Source organism: Xiphophorus couchianus, chromosome 9 (assembly GCF_001444195.1).
Source record: "Xiphophorus couchianus chromosome 9, X_couchianus-1.0, whole genome shotgun sequence".
Classification (NCBI taxonomy): domain Eukaryota; kingdom Metazoa; phylum Chordata; class Actinopteri; order Cyprinodontiformes; family Poeciliidae; genus Xiphophorus; species Xiphophorus couchianus.
This window is the reverse complement of record NC_040236.1, coordinates 18918457-18940116: the sequence shown is the minus strand read 5'-3', so window position 1 is coordinate 18940116 and position 21660 is coordinate 18918457. Positions and strand designations below refer to the sequence as shown.

Below are 21660 nucleotides of genomic sequence, written 5' to 3'. Positions count from 1 at the left end.
CTGTAGGATAGAAGAAAAATTAAAAAAAACCTTCGCTTCTCGCTTTCTAGCTAACTTAAAGCCATGATTGAGGGGGAGCTTAGGGGGTGGGAAATTAATAAATGAATGAATAACATAAATACGTGAATGAATAAATGGATGAAAGAATCGATGAGTGAAGACAAAAGTCAGACTGACTTGTAGCCCAGGCTGTGGCACTTCCTGTGTCCGTAGGGCAGCAGGTTCCTGGGGGACGGAGGAGTGGCGGGGACGTCGGCCGCTACGGAACCCTTACGACCGCAGAGAGGGGAGGACGACACTTCCTGACCTGTTAAAAAAAATGAAAATACAAATAAATTGAAAATTACAAAAGTAGAAGAGAGATCCAATAATTCTGACTTACCAACAAGATCCTCTTTGGAGGCGTTGGCTCGAGGGGTGCTGGTGCCTGGCTCGATCTTCTGAGACAACCTGGGTGAAAACTGTGAAATTAGGCGCTTTCTTTAAATTAAAAATGAGATGAATAGTGATTGTCGTTGCAATAACAGAGAGCTGGAAACCAAATCAGATTAGCACTGTGAAGCATTTTGGTGCCTCAGTGGAAGAAAGTTGTTTCAGTTAAATAACCAGCATAACGAGGGAAGATTAAAAAAGGCATAAAAACTTTTTTTGGGAGGAAAGCATGATACTGCCACCACCGTGTCTGGGATGGTGCTCAGGGTTGTTCGTGGAAACTCCTTCTCAAATATGTCTTTCAATGAATATGTCACATATAAGCATAGTAGAATGTGTTGAAGTCATTTAAGAGTATTTTTATCGCAAAACTGTTCTTGATTCTACATGAACGGTTCCTTGAAACACCACAAATATAAATATATTAAAAGCATCTGATGTGTGGCTTGCTTAAAAATACAAGTAGCTCTTATGGAGACTTGAAAACCCCTGAGATGTCCCTCTTAGAGGAACTTTGCCAATTCAGTGTTGTTTTTTTCCCTTTTTATCTTTTCTGATTATGCAAATAAATTTTGGGTCTTTATTGTCACAGTCCAGTTGTTTTAAACTTTTAAGTGTTTGTAGATGTGACTAAATTTAGGTAAATAGTTCATTTTGTGTCTCATGGAGATTTCCACACATGATGCACATGTCCTTTTGTCTTTCCTATTGTTAACAGTAGAGGTGTATGACATGGCTATATCTCAACAAAACAGAAACAGAAACATTAGCTAGAAACTAATGTAAAAAGTTTCAGTTTTAATTCCATTCTTTTGGTGCTAAATAAGTGAGCGACTTAAGTGTGTCTTACTTGTAATTTTCATCCTCCACAAACTTCTGCAGCTCCTCGATGTACCTGACAGAGTTCAAATACTTCTGGATGTGAGGCAACACTGGGATATCTGAGAGAGAAGACACATTCATGCACCAGAGCTGAAACATGAGTGAATTAATTCAATTTACAACAAAACAATAAAAAAAACCTCAAGATTCTGGTCTTAAGAGCCGGCAAAGGAATGGACGCACTCACCCAAAAAGCTACAATTTCCAGACTACTTCCTCTTTTAATCCAAAAATACTGATTTAAAACAATGATTTCTTTTTCTTTTCTTCTTTATTTCTCATTTAGGAATAGTTCAAAAGTTGTACTATGCCAGTATTTGTTTCAATATTGACGGTGTTCACCCTATGGGATTTTGTGGAATAAAAAACTCGCTGAACTATAAGAGGTAACGTCACAGTCTTCCCTCTTAGGGAACAGGAAATGAAGCGAAGAGATTGCGATTCTCGTTCCTCGTCTTTTTACCCCCTCTTTATTTTATTTTTTATCCTTAGTGTTTTGAATCAGCTTTCATCATGAAAAATATTTACATTTTTAAATTAAAAAAAATGCATAATGTCCACTTTAATGGATATGAAGGTGTCTTAATTTTCTCTAAACAACATATTAATTTAAAACTGCCAATAGTTGTTAAATGACATGAGATATCTATGTGCTGTTATCTATAGTCATGTATTACAAAATATGAACAAAATAGTCCTCAATTGATCCGACTGCTGGATATTCTGGCTCAGAGAAATCAACTGTGAACATCAGTGGGTATCCAGTAGGGGGCAGCGTACAGGGCGGCTAATATCTAATGTCTAATCAAGTAGCTTACAGTCCCAGTATAACCAGTAGGGTTGCATAAGGTTTGAACATTTAATGTCCAAAGGTAGTTAAATTTAAAGGGATTTTTTTAAGTATTCAAATTTGGAAGCTTTCCATGAGAATTCATTTATTTAAAGACACTGGATCATATTAAAACATTTTTGTTTGTCCTAGGTTAGTAAGGTCAACATCTGTTGTTACTATTGTTTTTAGTCTTTATTACTGTACAGAGTCTGAGTGTCTTGAAAAGCACTTTATAAATAAAATGTCTGATTATTATTATTATTATTATTATTATTATTATATGTAAAAAATATGAATCTTATAAAATCTGCAAAATTTTATTTAACGTATGTAGTTCATAAACCAAAATGTGTTTAGAATAAGTCTTGAGCTCTGAACTACAGCTATAGAGAATGTAGGGGGCATGGCCTCAATACCTCAGCAGTCAGCAGTGCGAGATGATCGTCTCATTTAAGAAAAGCATCTATATTCAAGGGTAAATACAGAAAATCTTGCTTGTTTTTTCTGACAACTGTCTTGTGAAACAGATCTTCCCTGACTGTAAACTGCCACATTAAATCGTTTTAAATTCCAAGTTTATCGCCGTTTATTTCCAAACAAATCCATTCTAATTCCTGTGAATTTCAGTTAATCTTCTTTGAAAGTTTCAAACGTTTTGAACATGACTGAAATATTGCCACCCAATCTACAATCAACACCCACACGCATCGAAGCAAACTACGTCCGTGAGTGCGTCTCACCGTAGGTGCAAGATCTCTGCAGGTCCGATATGATTCGGAGGATGTTGTTCATCAGGTTGGACCGCTGCTCGTTCTCCAATATGCTGCCTGTGGACGGGTAGGCCGAGTCGATGTAGGTCACGTCGGACAGGTACATCCCTGGAAGGAGGAGGAGGAGGAAGAAGAGATGTTTTATTGGGAGAGCAGAGCTCAGATCAATGGGTAAGCCCGGACGAGACGACGGAGCAAAATATCTCTAGGTTCACTCATTCAGGTGGGATGCGTTCGGTGTAAAACCAGCAGGCATCTTCAGACTATTTGAGTCTACATGTGTTAGATGACCACAAACAAAGCAGCTTTTTGAACAGACGTTGCTCCAGTATAAGCAGACAATGACAGATCTTGTTTTTTTGGCAGCCACTCAGAGCGAAAGGTAAAGGTTTATTACATAAATGATGACTTTAGGGGACAAACGCGGGAGCTGCTTCCCGCCACACTGGGAGATCCATGAACGATGAGCACATTTCAGGAGCAGTCTGATGGGGGACGTTTTTCTTACCCTCTTGTCTTACTCAATGGCTCTTTCACACGCCAGGCCAGAGATTGAACGCAGATGTGCAAAGTTTATCACTTAGCAGATGAGAAGAAATCTTTCAGTTGTTTATCCTCCTGGAGAACAGAGCCGTTCTCAGATGCTTGGACAAGCTAATGGCCGAAGTCCAGGACCAGAAACCAAAACAAAGATGTGTAGGAAAGGTTAAGTGGAAGAAGAAAAATGTTTTTTTGTGCATCAGGGTTTTCTACAACATGGCTGAAAACATATGACGATGTCAGCGTTTCATATCAGTCGATAGCCAATTATTGAATTTCTTTGGTTTTTAATATCTGAAATACCTCATATCTAGTTTCACTCCATGCTGTTGTTTTTATTTTTAAGCAAGTTTTTATTTTATTTATGAGGCAATAAATAAAATAAACCTTAAACTGCCTCGGCGCATGTTACTCAGCAGGTTGTTGCTAGGCAACCAAAGAGTGAGCGAGTTCGTTGATGCTACCAGCCTTGATCAGCTGGCTGTGAGGCTAAAGTCTGTCCACTGCCTGCACGCCGCAGAATGCTGAGCGGTTCTGGATCAGTGGAATTATTGAACATTTTATCAGATGCATCATCTATTGACATTGATCAGTTGTCTATCGCAACTTAAATTGTTATTGATTTATTGTCCAGTCCTACAACAACCCATTGAGGGCAAATGGGAAATGTTGCAGAACAAGCTCTGCTTGCACGAGACCCATTTAGAACTTGTTTGCATACAATGTTTTGGTTATGTGTAATGGAAAACCCAACACCCTGAACCCTCCATTCCCATTGTAAAACACGGTGATGGCAGCACCATGCTGTCAGAATGCTATTCTTTATTGCATTAGGAAGATGCATGGAGCAAAATACAAGACCGACACTGGAACCAGTTTCAGCAGGACAACAAACCTGAAGACGCGTCCAGAGCTACAGGGAAACAAAACATTCATACACAACATTCGTCACAATGGCCCAGTCAAAGACCAGGACGAAATCCAATTGAGAACATTTGACAAAACCTAAAAACTGATGCAGTCTGAGATTGAGATAGTATACGATGAAGAACGATTCAAAATGTCCATCTGTACATAACCAAAAAGACTAGAAGCAACACAGATGGGAGCTAAATACAAACGGACGCTTCATTTTATAGATTTCTATTTGTAAACCATTTTGTAAAGAATAAACTGTGAATGAAATGATGATGATGCACTAGTCTGTGTTGGTCTATGACATAAAATCCCCTCCAAAAATAAATCTAAGTTTCTGATTTTAAGCTACAGAGGTGTGAATACTTTTACAACACACCATGTTCAGCAGTCAAAGCTGAAAGAAGAACAGAACCGTGTTAAATAAACTCAGATAAAGAAAAGGGTGGGAAAGTGAGAATCATTTACAGGAATTTGGAGGCTGTAGCCGGGAATGTGAGAGCCTGACAGGGGAGGAGGGAAAGGATCCCAGAGGCTTAGCTGCTCTAGCTGCTTTCTGTGAGCAGAACAGCAGCTGGCTGGAACAGCAGCACAGCGTGGCCTCATGTTCAGGGAACCTGTGGTTAGGATGGTTGTTACGTGAGTTTACATGCACTGAAGCCAAGAGGATCAATAAAAGTCAGAGAAGTGAGACGGTTAAGAGCGAACTTCTTCCCCCCTCTGTCCTGTCTTTGTCTCTTGAGTTTACTGCTTAAAGAGGATAAGTCCACTATTCCTTTTTGTAGGAACATGACAGCGGTGATAAAACAAAACAAGCTGTCAACAAGTCTCAGGCAACACCTGGAGCGAGCGCTCTGCCGCGATAGCGCCACAAATCAGTTTTATCCGGCCGCTTGTGTCCAGCTGTTCTCGACAGGAAGGCGCCCGAAGAACACCCCGGCGGCATAACAAGCAACCCCTGTGGTTGCTACAGAAGACGGCTACTAAACAAGAGGAGGACATTCTCAGGCGTCGTACACTTGTAAAAGTCAAGCTCTTTTCAAGGTAAGTTTTCAAACTTTTACAGCACCACATTTTGGATATAAAAGCAAGACAGATAATATGAAGAAAGACTATTTCAATTCATTATTATCTGATATAATTCAGGGTTTCCTCAAGGAGTTTTTTACACCATGGATGTGGCGTTCTGGAGGATGGATGGGTGGGTGGGGGGGTGACAAAATGCTGCTGACTAAATGTAATCATGGAGTTTTCCAAAATGGATTTGAAACATTGCGGCCTACAATAGGCCAAATTATATTGACTACGTTGCTGTCGTTCAAATGCAACAAACATTAAGCTCATTTTCACAGGATTGAACTAAAAAATGCATTCAACTTCATTTTCTTTAGGTACCTTTCTTTGAATTTTTCACTCTGTTAAGTTTTCCTTCAATTCTGAGAGGAGCGAAGTGCACAGTAGCCATCTCCGCATATGTAGAGCGCATGCTTTTTGCTGTCAACATGTATGTTAATCAAAGAAAGAAACTTAATTCTGAAGGTGTGACAGATTTTGTTTTGGCTTATTAATGTCTTGTGATGGTATTCTACAGCAGGAACAAGTTAAATAAAAGATAATTTTATGTTTTGAAATGTTGGGACCTGACTGGTCCAAGAACAAAACACAAATTTAACAAAGAAAATTAAATAATGCTGTTTAACATATAAAACACAAACTAACCTTTAACTCAATCACAGACAAGATGCCACTTACATTGAAACAAGGCAAACACATTTTGTTAAAGTGACTGTACTACTCAAATTATGTGTTTAAAAATAATAATAAAAAGCAAGCAAAAAATAAACCACCCCGAAAAAAACAAATGTTAAATTTCCTGGCATTTTGTAAATAGAAATAATTTTGAAAATTCTAACTGAAAACAAGAAAAAAAGTCTCTTTTTTTATTAGGCGTATGAAAATATCTGGTTTCAATTGAAAATAATGTTTTCCAAATTTAGGCTTTTAATCAAACGCTAGATTGCACTTTATTACCAAACTGTACAGTTTGAATATGAAGCCATTTCAAGAACCTGACGCAAAAATTAAGAACTTTCCAAACCTTCAAGAACACCTCATTGAAATTCCAGCCTTCTCAAGGGATTTCAGGCACCTGAACGAACCCTGCATTCAAGACAAAACGTGACTCATTCCTGCTGCTCAAAACTCAGCCAACAGCCTGAGAAAAAAAACAGGCCTTCAATGTTTTTTTCATTTCAAGTCACTGGCATAGTAAGAGAAGCACCACCGCTACTGTTGAGGAAGCAAAGTTTAATGAAGTACCTCTCTGATTGTGTTTTATGGGTTTCTTTTCCTCAGTGACATCAGAGGGAGGCCGGACAACTCCCCCAAAAAAATAAACCGAGGGAGAGAGAGAGAAAGAAAAACAAGCAAAGCCCTCACTGCCCTCCCTCTCCGACATCCCCCCCCCTCATCCTTTGTGAAAAAGCTCAAGGCATCAGCGGTTGGAGCTCAGTCCGCTGAAGAGGCTGGCTTTTGAACCATGCCCCCAGCCTGAGCCCCGGTGCAGCCGACGCTTTAAGGAAGCAGGGCCTGTGCTAAAAGGCTGGCGGCTTGCTGCTACGCACGGGACGGAAGGGGCAAGTGAGGGGGGGAGCGGCTCAAACCACAAGGGACACGAAAAAAGGGATGATTCCTGGGCAGCACAACTCAATGAAACCTCAACACAACAGGCACGCTAAACCATAACCGGAGAAAACCAGCACCGACCCCACGACTGGTGTCCAAGCAGGTAAAAGTTGCAGAAGTTTGCTGTGGAAATTGGGGGTGAATGTGTGTGTGAGGGTGTGTGTGTGTGTGTGTGTGTGCGCGCAGAGGTCTTGTGATCAGAGTCTGCAGCTGCAGACAGGTATTTAGCAGTGCTGCTTCTCCTTTCCTCTAGAGTCTGTAGTATTCTGTAAGCAGCGTGCAAGGATGTGCAACACTGAGGATACTGGAGGAGATTTAAAAAGTTAAAACCCTTATATGGACAAGTCTGGAAAGAAAGGGAGGGAATGTCAAGAGAAATGCATTCCAGAAACTCTCGCAAATGATGCTGATATGATCAGATGGAAAGATCAGATTACTTGCAGCAGGGATTGTTTTTCGTTATGGTTTTTGGAAGGTCGTAATACAGCACCGTCTGAGTTCTGACTCTAAGAGAGAAGATAGTTTGCATAGTGAAGGTCCCATCCAGTCAGACATACAGATATGTACTGCAGCTTCTAAAATCCGGCATATCAGAAGCACAAGGACGCAGTAATTAACATCCCGTGGATGAAAGACACTTCAATCACAACTCTGGCTTCTCAGAAAAAGCTTTGAAGACCAACTACATCAATCTGGTGTTTCCACATCTTACAAATGTCTTCAAATGTTCCCACCGACTTCCTGCTGCAATGGTTGGAGACACATCTGCGAGCCCCAGACCTGACCACAAGCGACGCACGGCGGCCAGTAGGCAGAGGCCCGAGAAAAAAGCATAAGCTTCCTCGGTTTTCCCTCGCAGCAATAAATCCTAATATCGGTAACTCCAATAACTCAGGCTGAAGCAGAGAAGAAAAAGATAAAGAGGAGGTCGGAGGCATGGCCAGAACATTCCGTGCTGGAGTGCCGGAGAGCCTGGCCCCGACGTTCAGCGGGACCTTGAGGAGCAAGGAGACAGGGTGGGGTGGCTTTCAATGGGTCATTAGTATCAAACCAAACACCAACTATTGTCTTAACCTTCCACCTCTGCTTGATGTCGCTTCTGGGTAACGCTTTGGAAACTTCCCCAGTAAGTGGCAGTCAAGTAAGGACGTTCTGTTGTACTGCAGAGCCTGACTGATCGCTCATCCAGTCTGCAACAACCAGCTGTGGTCTTTGGAGGACAGGCATGCGAATAATCATATTTTACTGCTGAACCTGAGCCTGCGAGCTCCCACAGGAGGCAGAAAGCGATAGTACGCGTTGGATGCAGCCACAGATTGGACTGAAACCACTAATCCTGCCCGCTGACCACATGAGGTCAGATCCAGCCGCAGACCACCGCTCTGGACTCGTTATAGCGCCTGAAGCGAACAGACTCCAAACATGAGGAGTTACTAAAACTTTTTTTTTTCTTTTTAAGGTTGCAGCACAAACTCTGCAGCCACATGATGAAGCTCACTCTGAATCCCCCTTAATGAGGTTCTGGACACAGCCGAACAGACGGGTCACAACAGGGAGCGGTAAACACAGGAGGCACGTAACTCAGCCGAGGAGCTGGGTAGGGGGGCAAAGAGCTTATGCTGCAAATTTACGAGCTCCTCCGTGTTGATCCAGCTAATAGGAGACATGTGTGGCGTAAGAAGCGTAAGGGTGAGGTGTGACTCAGAGGAGAAATAAATACCAGCCGAGAGACTGCGAGAGGCTACGAGTCATCCACTGAATCAGAAAGTTTAAAAGCCAAAACGGAACGCCGTAACTTTTTAAATGCTCTCTCTTCCCGGCTCTCCGGTCTCTCCTGACTCCCCTCCAGATCTTTTTGGAGGCTGAAATGTTTGGTCAAAGCCAAGCATCCTCAAAGCAGTTCAAGACGCAAGCCACCTGTCACCCTGGGCAACAATACAACACATGAGACAAGGGCTTGGGAGGGAAAACGAGGCAAAAAAGTTGTTGGGATTTGATAAAAGAGAATAGATGAAGTATTATTGTAGTGGAAAGTATTTGCAGGCAGATATTTTATACTGTAATGGAAGAGAAACTAATGGTCCGAGTTACCAAAAAACCAGTTGGTTTTAACAGGATCAGCCTTTACATGTGACAAGTGAGGTGAATCTTTTTCCAACCATTAAACGCACCATGTTGTGCTAGCAAAAACACTCTTTTGTGGACGTTTTAGGAAGTGGACAGAGTTGGCCATTTCCAGTAACTAGGAAGAAAATAAAAAAATAAACTATTTTCTCCTGAAGCATGCCAGCTGCTACAAAACAGCCTAGTGGTAATTTTGCAATTTTGCCATTTTATGCTTGGAAAAACCCAACAGCTTGGTGCGTTTTCTGTCCAAAAGGTTATTGTGCTGCAGGGCGTAACTTCGTACCCGCCCAGGAAACACTTCATAGAATGGGCGAAGGAATGAACTGACCTCAAGCTGACTTCGGTAAAAATTAGGGAAAGTGAACGGCAAATGTATTGATTTATTTGTTTTTAGTACATTTGAACTTTTAACATAATTTCTCAGTATATTAAGAGTAAGAAGGGTTAAATGTCTGCCTTGTTTTGGGAATACTCACAGGGACTGCTGCTCATAGTTAGCCAAGCTAACCATGCTAATTGTGTTACTCACTGGTACAAAATGCTAAAGACTGTACATTTGTCACATTTAAAATGAGGAAGAAAAATTACAGCTGAAAACAGAAACAACTTAAGAGAGACCTAAACTGCATAAAAAAAAAGAATCAAAGTCAAAACTTTACAAAACCCAAATATTAGAGGTCGGTGACAGATCTGTGTAGCTTAGAGTCCTAGAAGAAGAGAAATAGTCAGCCTTATGTGAACCTCGGCCACCAGAATCCCATAAAGCTCCCCGCAAAACATATTTTTTTCCGTGGCTGTGAATGCTGTGCATGACGAGAAAGAGGGGGACCCCCGCTTCCCACAAAGACCAATTGATTGCAGGGTGTGTGAAGTGTTTGAGTGGGTGGGTAAAGGAGAGGAAGGGTGGGTCTACATGCCAAATCCCACATAGAGACCTCTGACCCCAACATCAGCCCACATGTTTAGCGTCTCTCTACACAAGAAGCAAAACAGATGAGTCCACCCAGTGGGGGGCCAGGAGGTGTTTTTTTTTTTTCCCTTACTCTTCACTTATACGGCATAGAGAGGGATGAGGTCTCTTTGCCTAGAGATGAATGCTTGGAAAACTATTAGAAAAAGAAACAAAAAAGAAACAACGTTAATAAGATGTGTCGAGAGGCAGGATTTAATCTCCGGGAACCTTGACGGTTTTGTTTCAGATTCCCGTTTATGAGTTTTCCTTCTTATTATTCCTCAGTGTGCGACGGTGTTGTTTTTTTTTTCTCCACCCATTAATTGTTTTTATAATGTCAGTTGTTTTTTAATGCATTGCCCGCTCATGCTGAGTGGGTTCCTCTTCGAAGCTTTGAACCGATTTGACCGCCACCTTTTGGAGTCTAACTCGCTTCCTCTTGTGGAACCGTTACCAAGCCTTCTGGCGAGAACATAAAACATTGCATGACTAATAATGTCGTTAACGCGTCTCTGTGAGCAGAAACGGTGCCTGGTGACATCACGCAATGGATGTTTCACTGGAAGGACGTCTGCATCCAGCTGTGCAGACACACAAAGGTTGACTCACATCCATGCTGGTTACCTTAAAGCCAAGTCGTTGTGGATTACACTCTTCTTTTGCTCTTACAGACAATATCTCCTCTTTTATTGCTTTTTTTATGAAAAACAATGAATCTTTCAGGATTGTTGGGGGTTTTTTTGTTTTTGGCTTCACTGTAAGAAAGTCTGAGGACCAGATAGGGGGCGGCGTGGAAGCACTGGATTTTGACTCTACTATAAAAATCCAAATGTATTGTTATACAAGTTTATGGTTCCCTGCAGCAGCAGTCAGTCAGGCTGCAGACTGGTAAATCTTTGCAGGAGATCTCGACAACAGGAGCCCTCAGACTAACGCAATGCAGATATGACTTTGGCAGACATAATGCCTGCGTGTTTCACACTTGGTTGAGAAGAGAGTAAAATACCAAGTCCAAAAGTTTTAAGTTTCCAACACAATCCACCGATAGACATTTATTTTTCAGTCTTACATTAATATTTTTCATCACTACAAATTTAGGACAGTTAGAGCCAACTAGCTGAAACATCTGTTACACTTTTTTTTATGTCTACATTAATTTTTTGTCGGTTTTGGGGTAACGCAGCACTGCACCTTCCCTATCTGTTGCTGGGTACTGCAGAAAAACTGGCTGAAAAAAGACTCCAACATATATATATTCCTTTATTTAATCAGGTAAACCCCGTTGAGATCTAGATCTCATTTTCAAGAGGGACCTCTCTTGTCAAAGAGAAAGACTAATTTGATTGTTTGAAAATATTTCCACTTACAAGAGAAACAACAACTGACGATATATGGGCGACATGACTGTAAAGCATCGGAGGGTAGGCTAGTTAACCACCAAACTAAACACTTAATGTACCGCTCTCTAAATAACAGAAAAAAGGTGTATTTTGTGCAGCATAGTTACACAACAAAATTCAAAATCATAACAACAGAAAAAGGATACTACATTATTTTGGCTTCAGATGAACACTTCAGCTTTTTCTTTTAAACAAAATAATCTTTGTCCAAATACTTTGAAATTGAGCTATTTTGTCGTAATATCGTACCTTGAGAATCTCGTACCAGTTATGTTTAGACAGCAGCATTAGAAACCTGCTTAAATGTTTTCATGCTATCAGCATCCCCACCATCTGGCCAATCCTTTAGAAACTTTCTGGAGGCGCCCACAAAAATCGAGTCCAAAAGTTCACTGGTTTGCCTCCAACCAGACACCTGCAGGGAGTCAGATTTCCACACAAACAGTTTGAATTGCACGTATATTAATCAATTTGTTTGGGGAAAAACTGATTTGTTCGGTGTTACAGGCTTTATGCCAATAAATGCAGTGTAACCCAAGGCAGTAGGATTGTCACATGGCTGTCTTTGTGAGGTACATCTACCATTCATATAGCAAGTTAAATAAAAGTTCAAAGCTGACTTTTCCTGTCTGGAAGGTACCCAAGCAGCCAGTTTACTAAATGACTCTTGTTCAAAACATGTAGGAAACAATTTAATATCACTTTCCAACCCAAAGATCCATGAGTAAAATCAGCTGCCACACACAGACTCAAGATGGATGAAATATTGTTTGTCTTGAGGGAAAAAAAATGCAAACCAAGATAAATGGAGTGGGGCGAAAGCGTTCTGGAAAAGTTAGTTATCTCAACATCACCTCATTTCTGTGAAGAAAGAGTCTAGAGGCCCCAAACTCTTAACACTGACTGGTTTAAACAGCAACTCAACAGGGATATAATGAGCAGAAACAATCAATCAAAGCACATATTGGATTATAAGTTTTATTTGCTTTAAACAAAGAAAACAAAAAGGAACATTGTTCAACTGGAACCGATTCCCAGCTGAAAGAGCGTGTTTTGTAGAGGAAGTAGGTTTAACCCTTCAGGCTGACCTTATTATTGACATAAGAATCAAGTGACCCAAAAGCATGGAGATAAAAAGCGAGTGAAGAGGAATTAAAGAGATAACCAAACACATTTCATCATAATTAGGAATTAGTATGGAGTGAAGACATCATGAAGCAACAGCGAAGATGTTCACAGATGTTGCCAAAACACAAGCCAGGCCAAGTGAACTGCAAATCCTTTTTTCCAGACGTTATTTCACTGCTTGCACAATGATATTATGACAATAAATAAAGTGTGTCGGCAAAAGCCGAGCCAACAGGATGAAGAATAATTCATATTAGCTTCAGGGGGAAAAGAATGTTCAAAGTTTCTATGAATCGTTAAATTAATAGCAGTGCTTGACTTCCATACGTATTTCAATATAGATGAAAAAGAATGGAATCGGAGAAAGGAAATACAGAGGACTGTAATCGAAACAAAGAGAGAAAAGAGTGCGATGGAAGGCTACAGCTGAAATGATGACGTAAAATAGGATTTCTCAGAAGTTATGCTGATGGCCCCTGGCCAGGTGGGATAAAGAGCCATAAGTTATTTTCTGATCACTACTTAGCTTTTCTTCCATTATCTGAATCCTGAGCTTTCTCTTTAATTGTTCATGATTTGTTTCTGCCTTGCACCAAAGAACCCAAAGCTCTGTGCAATGCAGCAAAATCATTTCTTCAAGATCAGAGTAAGAATGTCGGAATAAACCTGGCCACAAAGAACAGCTGCAGTACAATAGCAGCACCCTGCAAAAGTATCCATACTGCTTTTTTAAAAAAAACAAAAAACTTTTTGCCATGTTACGTTCAGAATTTAATGGATTTTAGCAGATTTTATATGATATGCCCACAAAAAGTACTGTACCTTTTACTGCATACATAAAATCCCCCAAAATTAGAGGCCGAACCATGACTTTTTTTTTTGAGAAAAAAAAATTGTTTTAAGCAAACTTTGTATACTCTATACCTTCATGTGACCTCTCAGCATTTCCTGGAATGCCTTTGATATGTTGTGGTTTCATGAAAGACGTGAGGCCCTTCATAGTCAAAGCCTCCAACTGCATTGGAGGAATTCAGACAAAAAAAAATTTCAATAAAAAATGAGGAGTAGCTGTGTCCGGCTCACAGATGAACTCCAACTCTGACCGTCTCGTTCATGCCCACCTAAGCGTTTTGCGAGCAGAGACTTTATAAAGCAAAGAGGTTTCGAAGAAAAGACACACAGGAGAAGAGATGCTGCTGGTAAAGTCATTAGCAGCTCTTACTGAGGTCAGCTGGGATACAGTACCTGGTTCCGCTGTCAGACACACAGTCTGCTGGAAAGAAAAAAGAAAAAAAAAAAGAAGAAAACCCCAACCATGAAAAATGTCTCCAAATAGTTATGCAAACACACACACGGCATATTCAATCACACAGACAGCCGTGCAAGCTTATTGCCTTGAAGCGTGCATGCACTCACGCAAAAAAGCTGCAGCACTGGCTGCCCTCCGGTCTCTCCCTTCAACATTGTTCCAAGTGACATAACGGCCAGAATTCCTGAGGAACCACAATGGCGTCATACGAGAGACACACGGGGCCTGGGCTTTTCGGGGCGGAGGCGCGGCTCAATGATGTGGCACCGCTGGGAAGGCCAAACGGAGTTGGTCTTACACGGCTCGAGGAGATGAATGCAGGCGTAGCGGGTCTGGCGGGGTTGTGTTTTTGCTGTGTTTATATAGTAAACAGAACAAGAATCGATGGGGGAGGAGGATGAAGGTGCAGAGAGCTACACCTCAAACAAAGATGAAAGAGGATTTGCTTTGTTTCACACCACTAGGGTGACGGGCTGCCACAGTGCGAGAGTCCCTCAAATCTTTCAAGTAAAATACAAACACCGCCTGCTGCCCAGCATCCCCATCGGCATGTTTAACCCGTCTCACGGGAAGCTGCACAGGAATTTAGGGTCGAGGGTTTTCTGCAGGGGGTTGTGTGATGGGAGTGGATGGCAACACTGAAAGAGCCTGCATGAGTGAACCCAAGGTTAAAACAGTCTTGTACAAAACACATGAACTTTTTCATGGTTTTTACATAACTGTACATACTACATCAACTTGTGTTTATGTCCACCCAATTGACTATTGCCTCTGAACAGAATCCAGCAACAACTTGCCTTCAGAGTCGGTGGACCTACTGAGTCCACCTGCATGAGATTTACGGTGCATTCACACCAGCCCCGTTTACTCCACTTTAATCAAACTCTGGAAAGTCCAGTTCGTTTGGGGAGGTGGGAATGCGCAATCAAACTGATGCGGACCAAAAAAGGGAATTCTGGTCTGCATAAAAACCTGGGTCTCAGTTCGGTTGAAGTGAACTCTGGCGCGGTTTGAATGCGTTGTTTGAACACAAATGGACTGGAGACTGAACTAAAAGCAGGAAGTGAACTATAGCACTGGGCAAACTGGGAGAACACAACGAACGCTTAGGACACATGACCCACACTACAGTGCTCCAAATGGAGGAGTCTGGTTTGAAGTTTTATTTATGCTTATTTACATATCTCATTTATAAACTGAGAAAGAAAGGCTAGAGTTTGAGGAGATTGAGCCTTGCTGTTTTCCAGAGACCACAACTAAGGCATTCTGAAAAGTTTCAAAAATGCTTCCAGGAAACAGTTTTACAGAGCTATGCCTGATGTCGGACTGTTAAAGAAACGCATTCTAAGATCACTGGAGAAAATGCAAGCATAAGGACAGAAAGACAAAGTAGAGGGACTTCTGGATCAGCAGGTCGTATTAGAGGAAATGGAGCAGAAAAATGAGCTGGGTGTCAACTGAGAATTCATCGGAGACAGAAAGCAGACCTCGTCCAGTTGGCCGGACAGAGAAGATTCTTTATGTCACTCTTTCCACCCAAAATTTATTCAGAAGACAACTCTGCTACTTCAGGCTTGTCAATTAAAAAAATCCTATACCTATTCATTACACTGGAGTAAAGGTTGGTCCAGGAATAACACACAATAAACAGCCTTCCTGGCTTCACTCCTTTTGTTAGTCACCGTTTCCTTAACCCATAAGGTCTTGTATTCTTTCAGGGAGGCCTGGAGGGAGCCCCAGTAGCCGTCCGTCAATCCATCCAGCCAGCCGGCAGCGATGCAGGGGCCGATCTGGAGCCTGTGCGCCTTGCTCTGCCTCTCTCTGTGGGAGGAAAGTTTCTGCAGGAGCTCAAGGGACACCCGGAGAACCAAAGAGTTCTCCCTCCAGAGGAGTAAAAGAGCAGCTCAGGATGCGGATGACAAAAAATGTTCCTATACATTCCTGGTGCCTGAGCAGAGAATCACAGGTACATAAAATGCAACCTCTTGGACGAATTCCAGTTTCTTGTTCCTCCCTTAAATGATTCATTTCTGTCATCAGGTCCGATCTGTGCCAGTACAACAGGCCCAGAGCCAGACAAAGACAGAGTGACCCGCATGGACATCGCAGATGTGCGGGAGGTACTCAACAAGCAGCGGCGCGAGATTGAGACACTGCAGCTGGTGGTGGAGGTAGATGGCAACTTGGTGAACGAAATGAAGCTGCTGCGGAAAGAGAGCAGGAACATGAACTCCAGAGTGACCCAGCTCTACATGCAGCTGCTGCATGAGATCATACGGAAGAGAGACAATTCTCTGGAGCTGGCCCAGCTGGAGAACCGCGTTCTGAACGTGACCTCGGAGATGATGCGACTGGCTTCGCGGTACAAGGAGCTAGAGGCCCGCTTCGCCACCATGGCCGGGGTGGTTAACAATCAGTCCATTCTCATCGCCGCTTTGGAGGAACAATGCATGAGGACGTTGGGACGGAGCGAGCTGCCCCCAGTTCCTCCGCTGGTGCAGGTGGTGCCGGAGAACATACCCCTTGATAACCGCTTCACCAATGAGATCGTGAGGAACAATCGGGCCTTCCTCAGAGACTCTCGCATGGAGGCACCTACAGCTAGACCCTTTGATCCCCCGCCACCCCAAGGGACGATCACCTCTGATGGTATGTACCACTTCACTGTGATTCCCCAGTGTGTTTTTGTTCCTTATGTAACCCACTTAAGCACAATTAGCAAAGGACAGCAAATTAAAATGCATTTTCTCACCCTAGTCACTAGTGCTGAGGCACAGTTGGCTTTCCCTTGGCATGCTACAGAGGCAATGAAATAATGCATTCCTCTGTTCCCACTTGGCTGTCTGTACTGGCTGCACTGCCTTCAACATATGTACTACATTAGAAGGATGTCGACTAAGTCTCTTTGAACAGCTCTGGGAGACACCTACTGCTTGGTTTGGACCAGAATATACACTAACTGTAGGAGGCCTGGTGAGGTAGAAGAAGAGTCACAGATCTGACAGGATGTCAGAAATTCATCAATCTACACCTGTCTGAAATAAACCATGAGTCCTTTAGCACAGAAAAGGTTTTCCCCCGAAGCTAATGCCCATTTCCCAGAGCTCGTCTCACTGTGACATCTGAAACGGATCATCTCTGAAATGTAACTCATTTGCAACTTTCAAATTTTACTTGGAGGGAATTCCTAAACCTCAGTTCAAGAAGTTATGTTTTTGCTGGCACTGAGAGTATGTCGGGGAATGCTGACGAGGTTCATCCGACCTGTAAGTGAAATGGATGAAGCATTCATAACATCCATGAGACAGAAGGAAGAAAGCTTTTCTGGACTAAAGGGTGGTAACCTAGTAAGGGGATATCATGTTTTCTGAGGCAATTTATTGACATTAATTGGACTAGTCATCTAGAAGTTGCATTAGTCGATGCTTCCACTGTCCTCATCCTCGCTGTAACCTAAACAAGGCTTTGAAGTAAAACCTAACAAAGAATTACGTTGGAAACATTTGGTGATGTAGGAACAGGAACCCAAAACTTTCCAATTTTATCGAGCTGTATTTGATTTTCATAGTGGTTTGCTTCATCTATTTACCTTGTTTCTAACTCAAATGTCTTGGAGTACTAGCATTGTTTGTGAAAGTTTGGGGATATTAGTTTCTCCTGCGACTTTGGTACATTTCTAGTCAGCAGATTAATCAGATTGACCTTGATTTAAAATCTATTTCACTTTTTACTTATTTTTAATTACCCAAGCATAATGTGAATTGTGATTAAATCCAAAGTTTTATGGATATCACCGTCTTTCAGAAAGCGGGTGTTTGTCAAATTCTATTGATTTTTAGCTCCAATACTGAGAAGCAGATGTGCAAAAAGGAAAAAGGCAGAGGTGGGAAAGTTTGTCTAAGAGGTAAAAAGGTGGGTGGAAGGAATTTGACTTCAATGGCATTTGAAAGATTCCTAAAAGAAAGAGACAGCAATAAAAAAAAGAAAAAAGACAGTAAAAGTTAAATTTTTCCATTTCACCAACTATTTATGCATAGCCACCGTAGACAGCAAAATATCAAACACTACTTCTAAATAGGTTCCATGTAGGTTCAAGCAGAACTATAATTACACCCTGCAGGACCACAGTTTGGTCTACTTAAACACGTTTTAGGTCAGCATGTAACACTTGATTTATTTAGAGCTTCCGCCTGAAGAACTTGAGGATGTTTGAAGAAGACACAGCTGGACAAAAACAAGCGTGTGCCGTTAGGTTTTAGATTTCTGTCCAGAGGCATTACTCTGGGTCCGTTCAGTCCAGAGACATTTTTGAACCAATCTACCAAAAGCCTGTAAGGTCTTTAGACCCTCCACCCCCAACACACGCACACAAAGCCTGTGTTCATGCTGATCTAATAAGTATTCCCACAAGGCGGAAACAGTGAATATACTGTATGTTGGTATAGGTTCAGCTGGTTCAGTTTTGGGTAAAGCTACATAATAGAATCAATTGAGGTTTTAAAGCCTATCCCCAGATGAATATCCGTGTACCAATTTAAGCATGCAAATTCATAGAAAGACATCGTTAGGCCAGCATGTGTTTGTTTTTGGATGGCCTAACTAAAAGCAGAGCTCACTTTAACAGTTTCAAGCCAACCATAACAGAATAAGGTATACAAATATAGCAGATTTTTCAATAGTGATGGCACTTAGTTTGATATGTCTCAAAAGTTGAACACCAGATCTGGTTATACAATGTCTTGAGTGTAATACTCACTGCAACTGAGAAGACCAGTGGGATTTTCTAATTATTGCTGTGTTGACTATTACTGGTGCAAATCAATAACGAATGAAGGAGTAAGTTTGGAAATAGAGGTAGGTAAAATGAAATCCCCATTGTCAAAAGTGCAAATAAACAATATACCTGAAACTTTCATCACACTTTACATCTCTAGCAGTCACATTATACAATAAACACAGGAAGCGACCTGTGAGGTCAAAACTCACACCAAGTCACCACTTTCTCTTCTTAGTCACCCGTCTACCCAATGATGTTTTTTTGTTGTTGTTTTTTTTAAATCAAGTACTCACTTTGCTTGAAGAATGACCTTAATGACTCTCTCACCCCAGGACCTTTCAAGGACTGTTACCAGGTGCGACGGGCGGGTCACTCCACCAATGGTATGTACCTGCTTAAGACTGATAACAACGAAAGCCTAATCCAAGTCTGGTGTGAGCATAGCCTCGACAACGGAGGATGGACAGTGTTGCAAAAGAGGAAAGATGGCTCCGTCAACTTCTTTCGGAACTGGGAGAATTACAAAGTAAGTTTATTAATGGAAGGATTTCGTTTTAGGAAGGAAAAACTAGTGAACCTTTCCCACAGTTTATGCTATTGTTCCTTCATCAGTGACCCAGTCTAAGCAGTTCAGTTTAGAGGCTCTAACCAAGCACTTACTCCAATAGATTAACATCCTACACAGTAAACTTGCAGCCAAGAAAAGCATCCAGAGACCAATGTACAAACAGATGCAATCTCCAAAGACTTGGAGGTTAAAGTAGCTCTCAAGTTGCTCTCAGTGCTTTTTACCCTGAGCTGATGTCCAAAAGTAAACTTAGGAGGGACAATTATGAAACGGATACCTTTCCCCGCAACAGAAAATGACACCAAAACCTACAATTAAAAGCTACTGGTCTTAGCTTTCTTTTTCAGGAATAAAAGGGAAATAAGCTAAGAGGTTTCCTCTGTCATAAAAATCAGGCTTTGAAATCAATACTAGCGTACTTTTTGAAATGGAAACAAAAGTTTGTCTAAGCAGCTCTGACTTTGCAGCATTTACTCTGTCAGGCGTCTGCCAGATCGCCAAAGCCTCAGACTTTTAGCTAATTTGTTGAGCGAAAGGTTGAGAATCACTTTAGAGTCCCAATTGGAAGCAGATGTGAAATTGTGTTGCTTGATTACAAGCACCAGCTACATTAAAATTCAACATTCTGAAATTTCATTAAACTCATTCAGGTTTATAATTTGTGTTCTTTGGACTGCACAACACCTACCACTAGATTAATGCCATACTGAAAACGCTGTGACATTTGAAAACTACTTTCTGTTTCCTACAGAAAGGTTTTGGCAACATAGATGGGGAACACTGGCTTGGGCTGGACAATATCTACAGCTTGGCAAAACAGGGCGACTACAAGCTGATGGTAGAGCTGGAGGACTGGACAGGGAAGAAGGTGTACGCCGAGTACAGCAGCTTCTACCTGGAGCCCGAGAGTGAAGGTTATAAGCTAAGGTTGGGGACCTACCAGGGAAACGCTGGTGACTCCTTCAGCAGCAACAACGGCAAACAGTTCACCACCCTCGACCGTGACAGGGACGAATTCTCTGGTAGGTCGACGCACCAGACAAATAATCTTCACATACCCACTGATTTTGTCTCCTGATCCTGTGTTCTTCTTCTCTTCAGGAAACTGCGCGCACTTTCATAAAGGTGGCTGGTGGTACAACGCTTGCGGTCAGACCAATCTAAACGGAGTTTGGTACAGCGGTGGAGTCTACCGCAGCAAATTTCAGGACGGGATCTTCTGGGCGGCCTACGGAGGGGGCTTTTACTCTCTAAAGTCTGTCCGTCTCCTGATCCGGCCAATTGACTGAGACTTGGGATGGTGGTTCATCCTTGCTACATCTTCTACCCATAAATAAATAATATCAAGAGGTGGAATCAGGAATCCTTGCCATCATAACAGAGTAAAAATCAGCTGAGAGACATTGGTCTATTGCCAGACAATAATAACTCTAGCAGATCAGCTGAAATGAATATTGTCTCCTACGATCTCGGGCGGTTCCGGGCTATCAGTATCCCTGAGGCCATTCAGTATTACTCCAATACATTTTACTTGATTCTGTCTTTCAAGACCAAGTATGTAATAAAGGAAAATGGTAATTTACTACAGATATGAGATCTCTCTTGAGCAGCTAATGATGACTTATTGAAAGTAGTGCTTCTTATATCAAGTGGCACCGGATATTTGTGCAACATAGTGAATGAACAACAATGAACAATATGAGTTGATGCCATTTTAATTTGAAATGTTAAAATGCCTAAAACAAAATCTAACAATGGAAGATGGATCTTGCTCAATTTACTGTCAAATTGTTTGTACGATTACTATAATTTTTTTTTTTTTACAACCAAAAGAAAGTGAACTCATCGATATGTGTGCTTGTTGATTGTGCATAAGGCTAAGCTGGCTTTAGTATGTAAATATTGTTGGCTTTAATTGTTTAATTTAAAAAAAAAAAGATATGACTCGACTCAGGCCTCATGTTCAGTGTTCCCACTCTGCTATTCTTTGTTGTTATTTATCAGTGTATTTATAGTAATTGTAGTTATCTCTGGCAAATTTATATCTATTCTTGTAACAGTACAAATGTTCTTATGTTTTTATCCCTTGTAGAGGTGCATTAGAAACCCCAGAACAGATGTACGCAGGGGAAAGAAAAAAATAAGGAGTGCACGTCTGTTTGACAAGTGGATGGAAAACATATGATGTGAACCCTCATCCAGGAAAAAATAAAACACTTAAAAAAAATCCTGAATGGTCTTTCAGGTTTCACTTTTAGTAGTATTCTGGGATTGCATCGATATTGGCCTGCAGAGGTATTTTGTTTTATTACAACCACAAATTTATTCTGACTTTTTGTAAAT

General features: G+C 41.5%; 2 protein-coding genes across 8 annotated transcripts in view; one reads left to right on the top strand and one right to left on the bottom strand.

Annotated features, from left to right (window-relative positions):
- Positions 1 to 21660, bottom strand: part of ralgps2 (Ral GEF with PH domain and SH3 binding motif 2) — an 83558-nt gene that overhangs the window by 8203 nt on the left and 53695 nt on the right. For all 7 annotated transcript variants that reach the window (XM_028026965.1, XM_028026969.1, XM_028026968.1 and 4 more), the window contains exons 10-13: positions 2887 to 3024; positions 1283 to 1373; positions 383 to 450; positions 178 to 307 (exon numbers count right to left, since the gene is read on the bottom strand). In XM_028026965.1, the coding sequence (XP_027882766.1) occupies positions 178 to 307; positions 383 to 450; positions 1283 to 1373; positions 2887 to 3024 (427 nt within the window). The remainder of the gene's footprint in view (positions 1 to 177; positions 308 to 382; positions 451 to 1282; positions 1374 to 2886; positions 3025 to 21660) is intronic.
- On the top strand, positions 5001 to 21551 carry angptl1a (angiopoietin-like 1a). Its single transcript, XM_028026973.1, has 7 exons — positions 5001 to 5415; positions 6727 to 7159; positions 15691 to 15938; positions 16013 to 16621; positions 19082 to 19275; positions 20069 to 20339; positions 20419 to 21551. The coding sequence occupies exons 3-7, from the start codon at positions 15749 to 15751 to the stop codon at positions 20604 to 20606; spliced, it is 1452 nt and encodes a 483-aa protein (XP_027882774.1). The 5' UTR covers positions 5001 to 5415; positions 6727 to 7159; positions 15691 to 15748; the 3' UTR covers positions 20607 to 21551.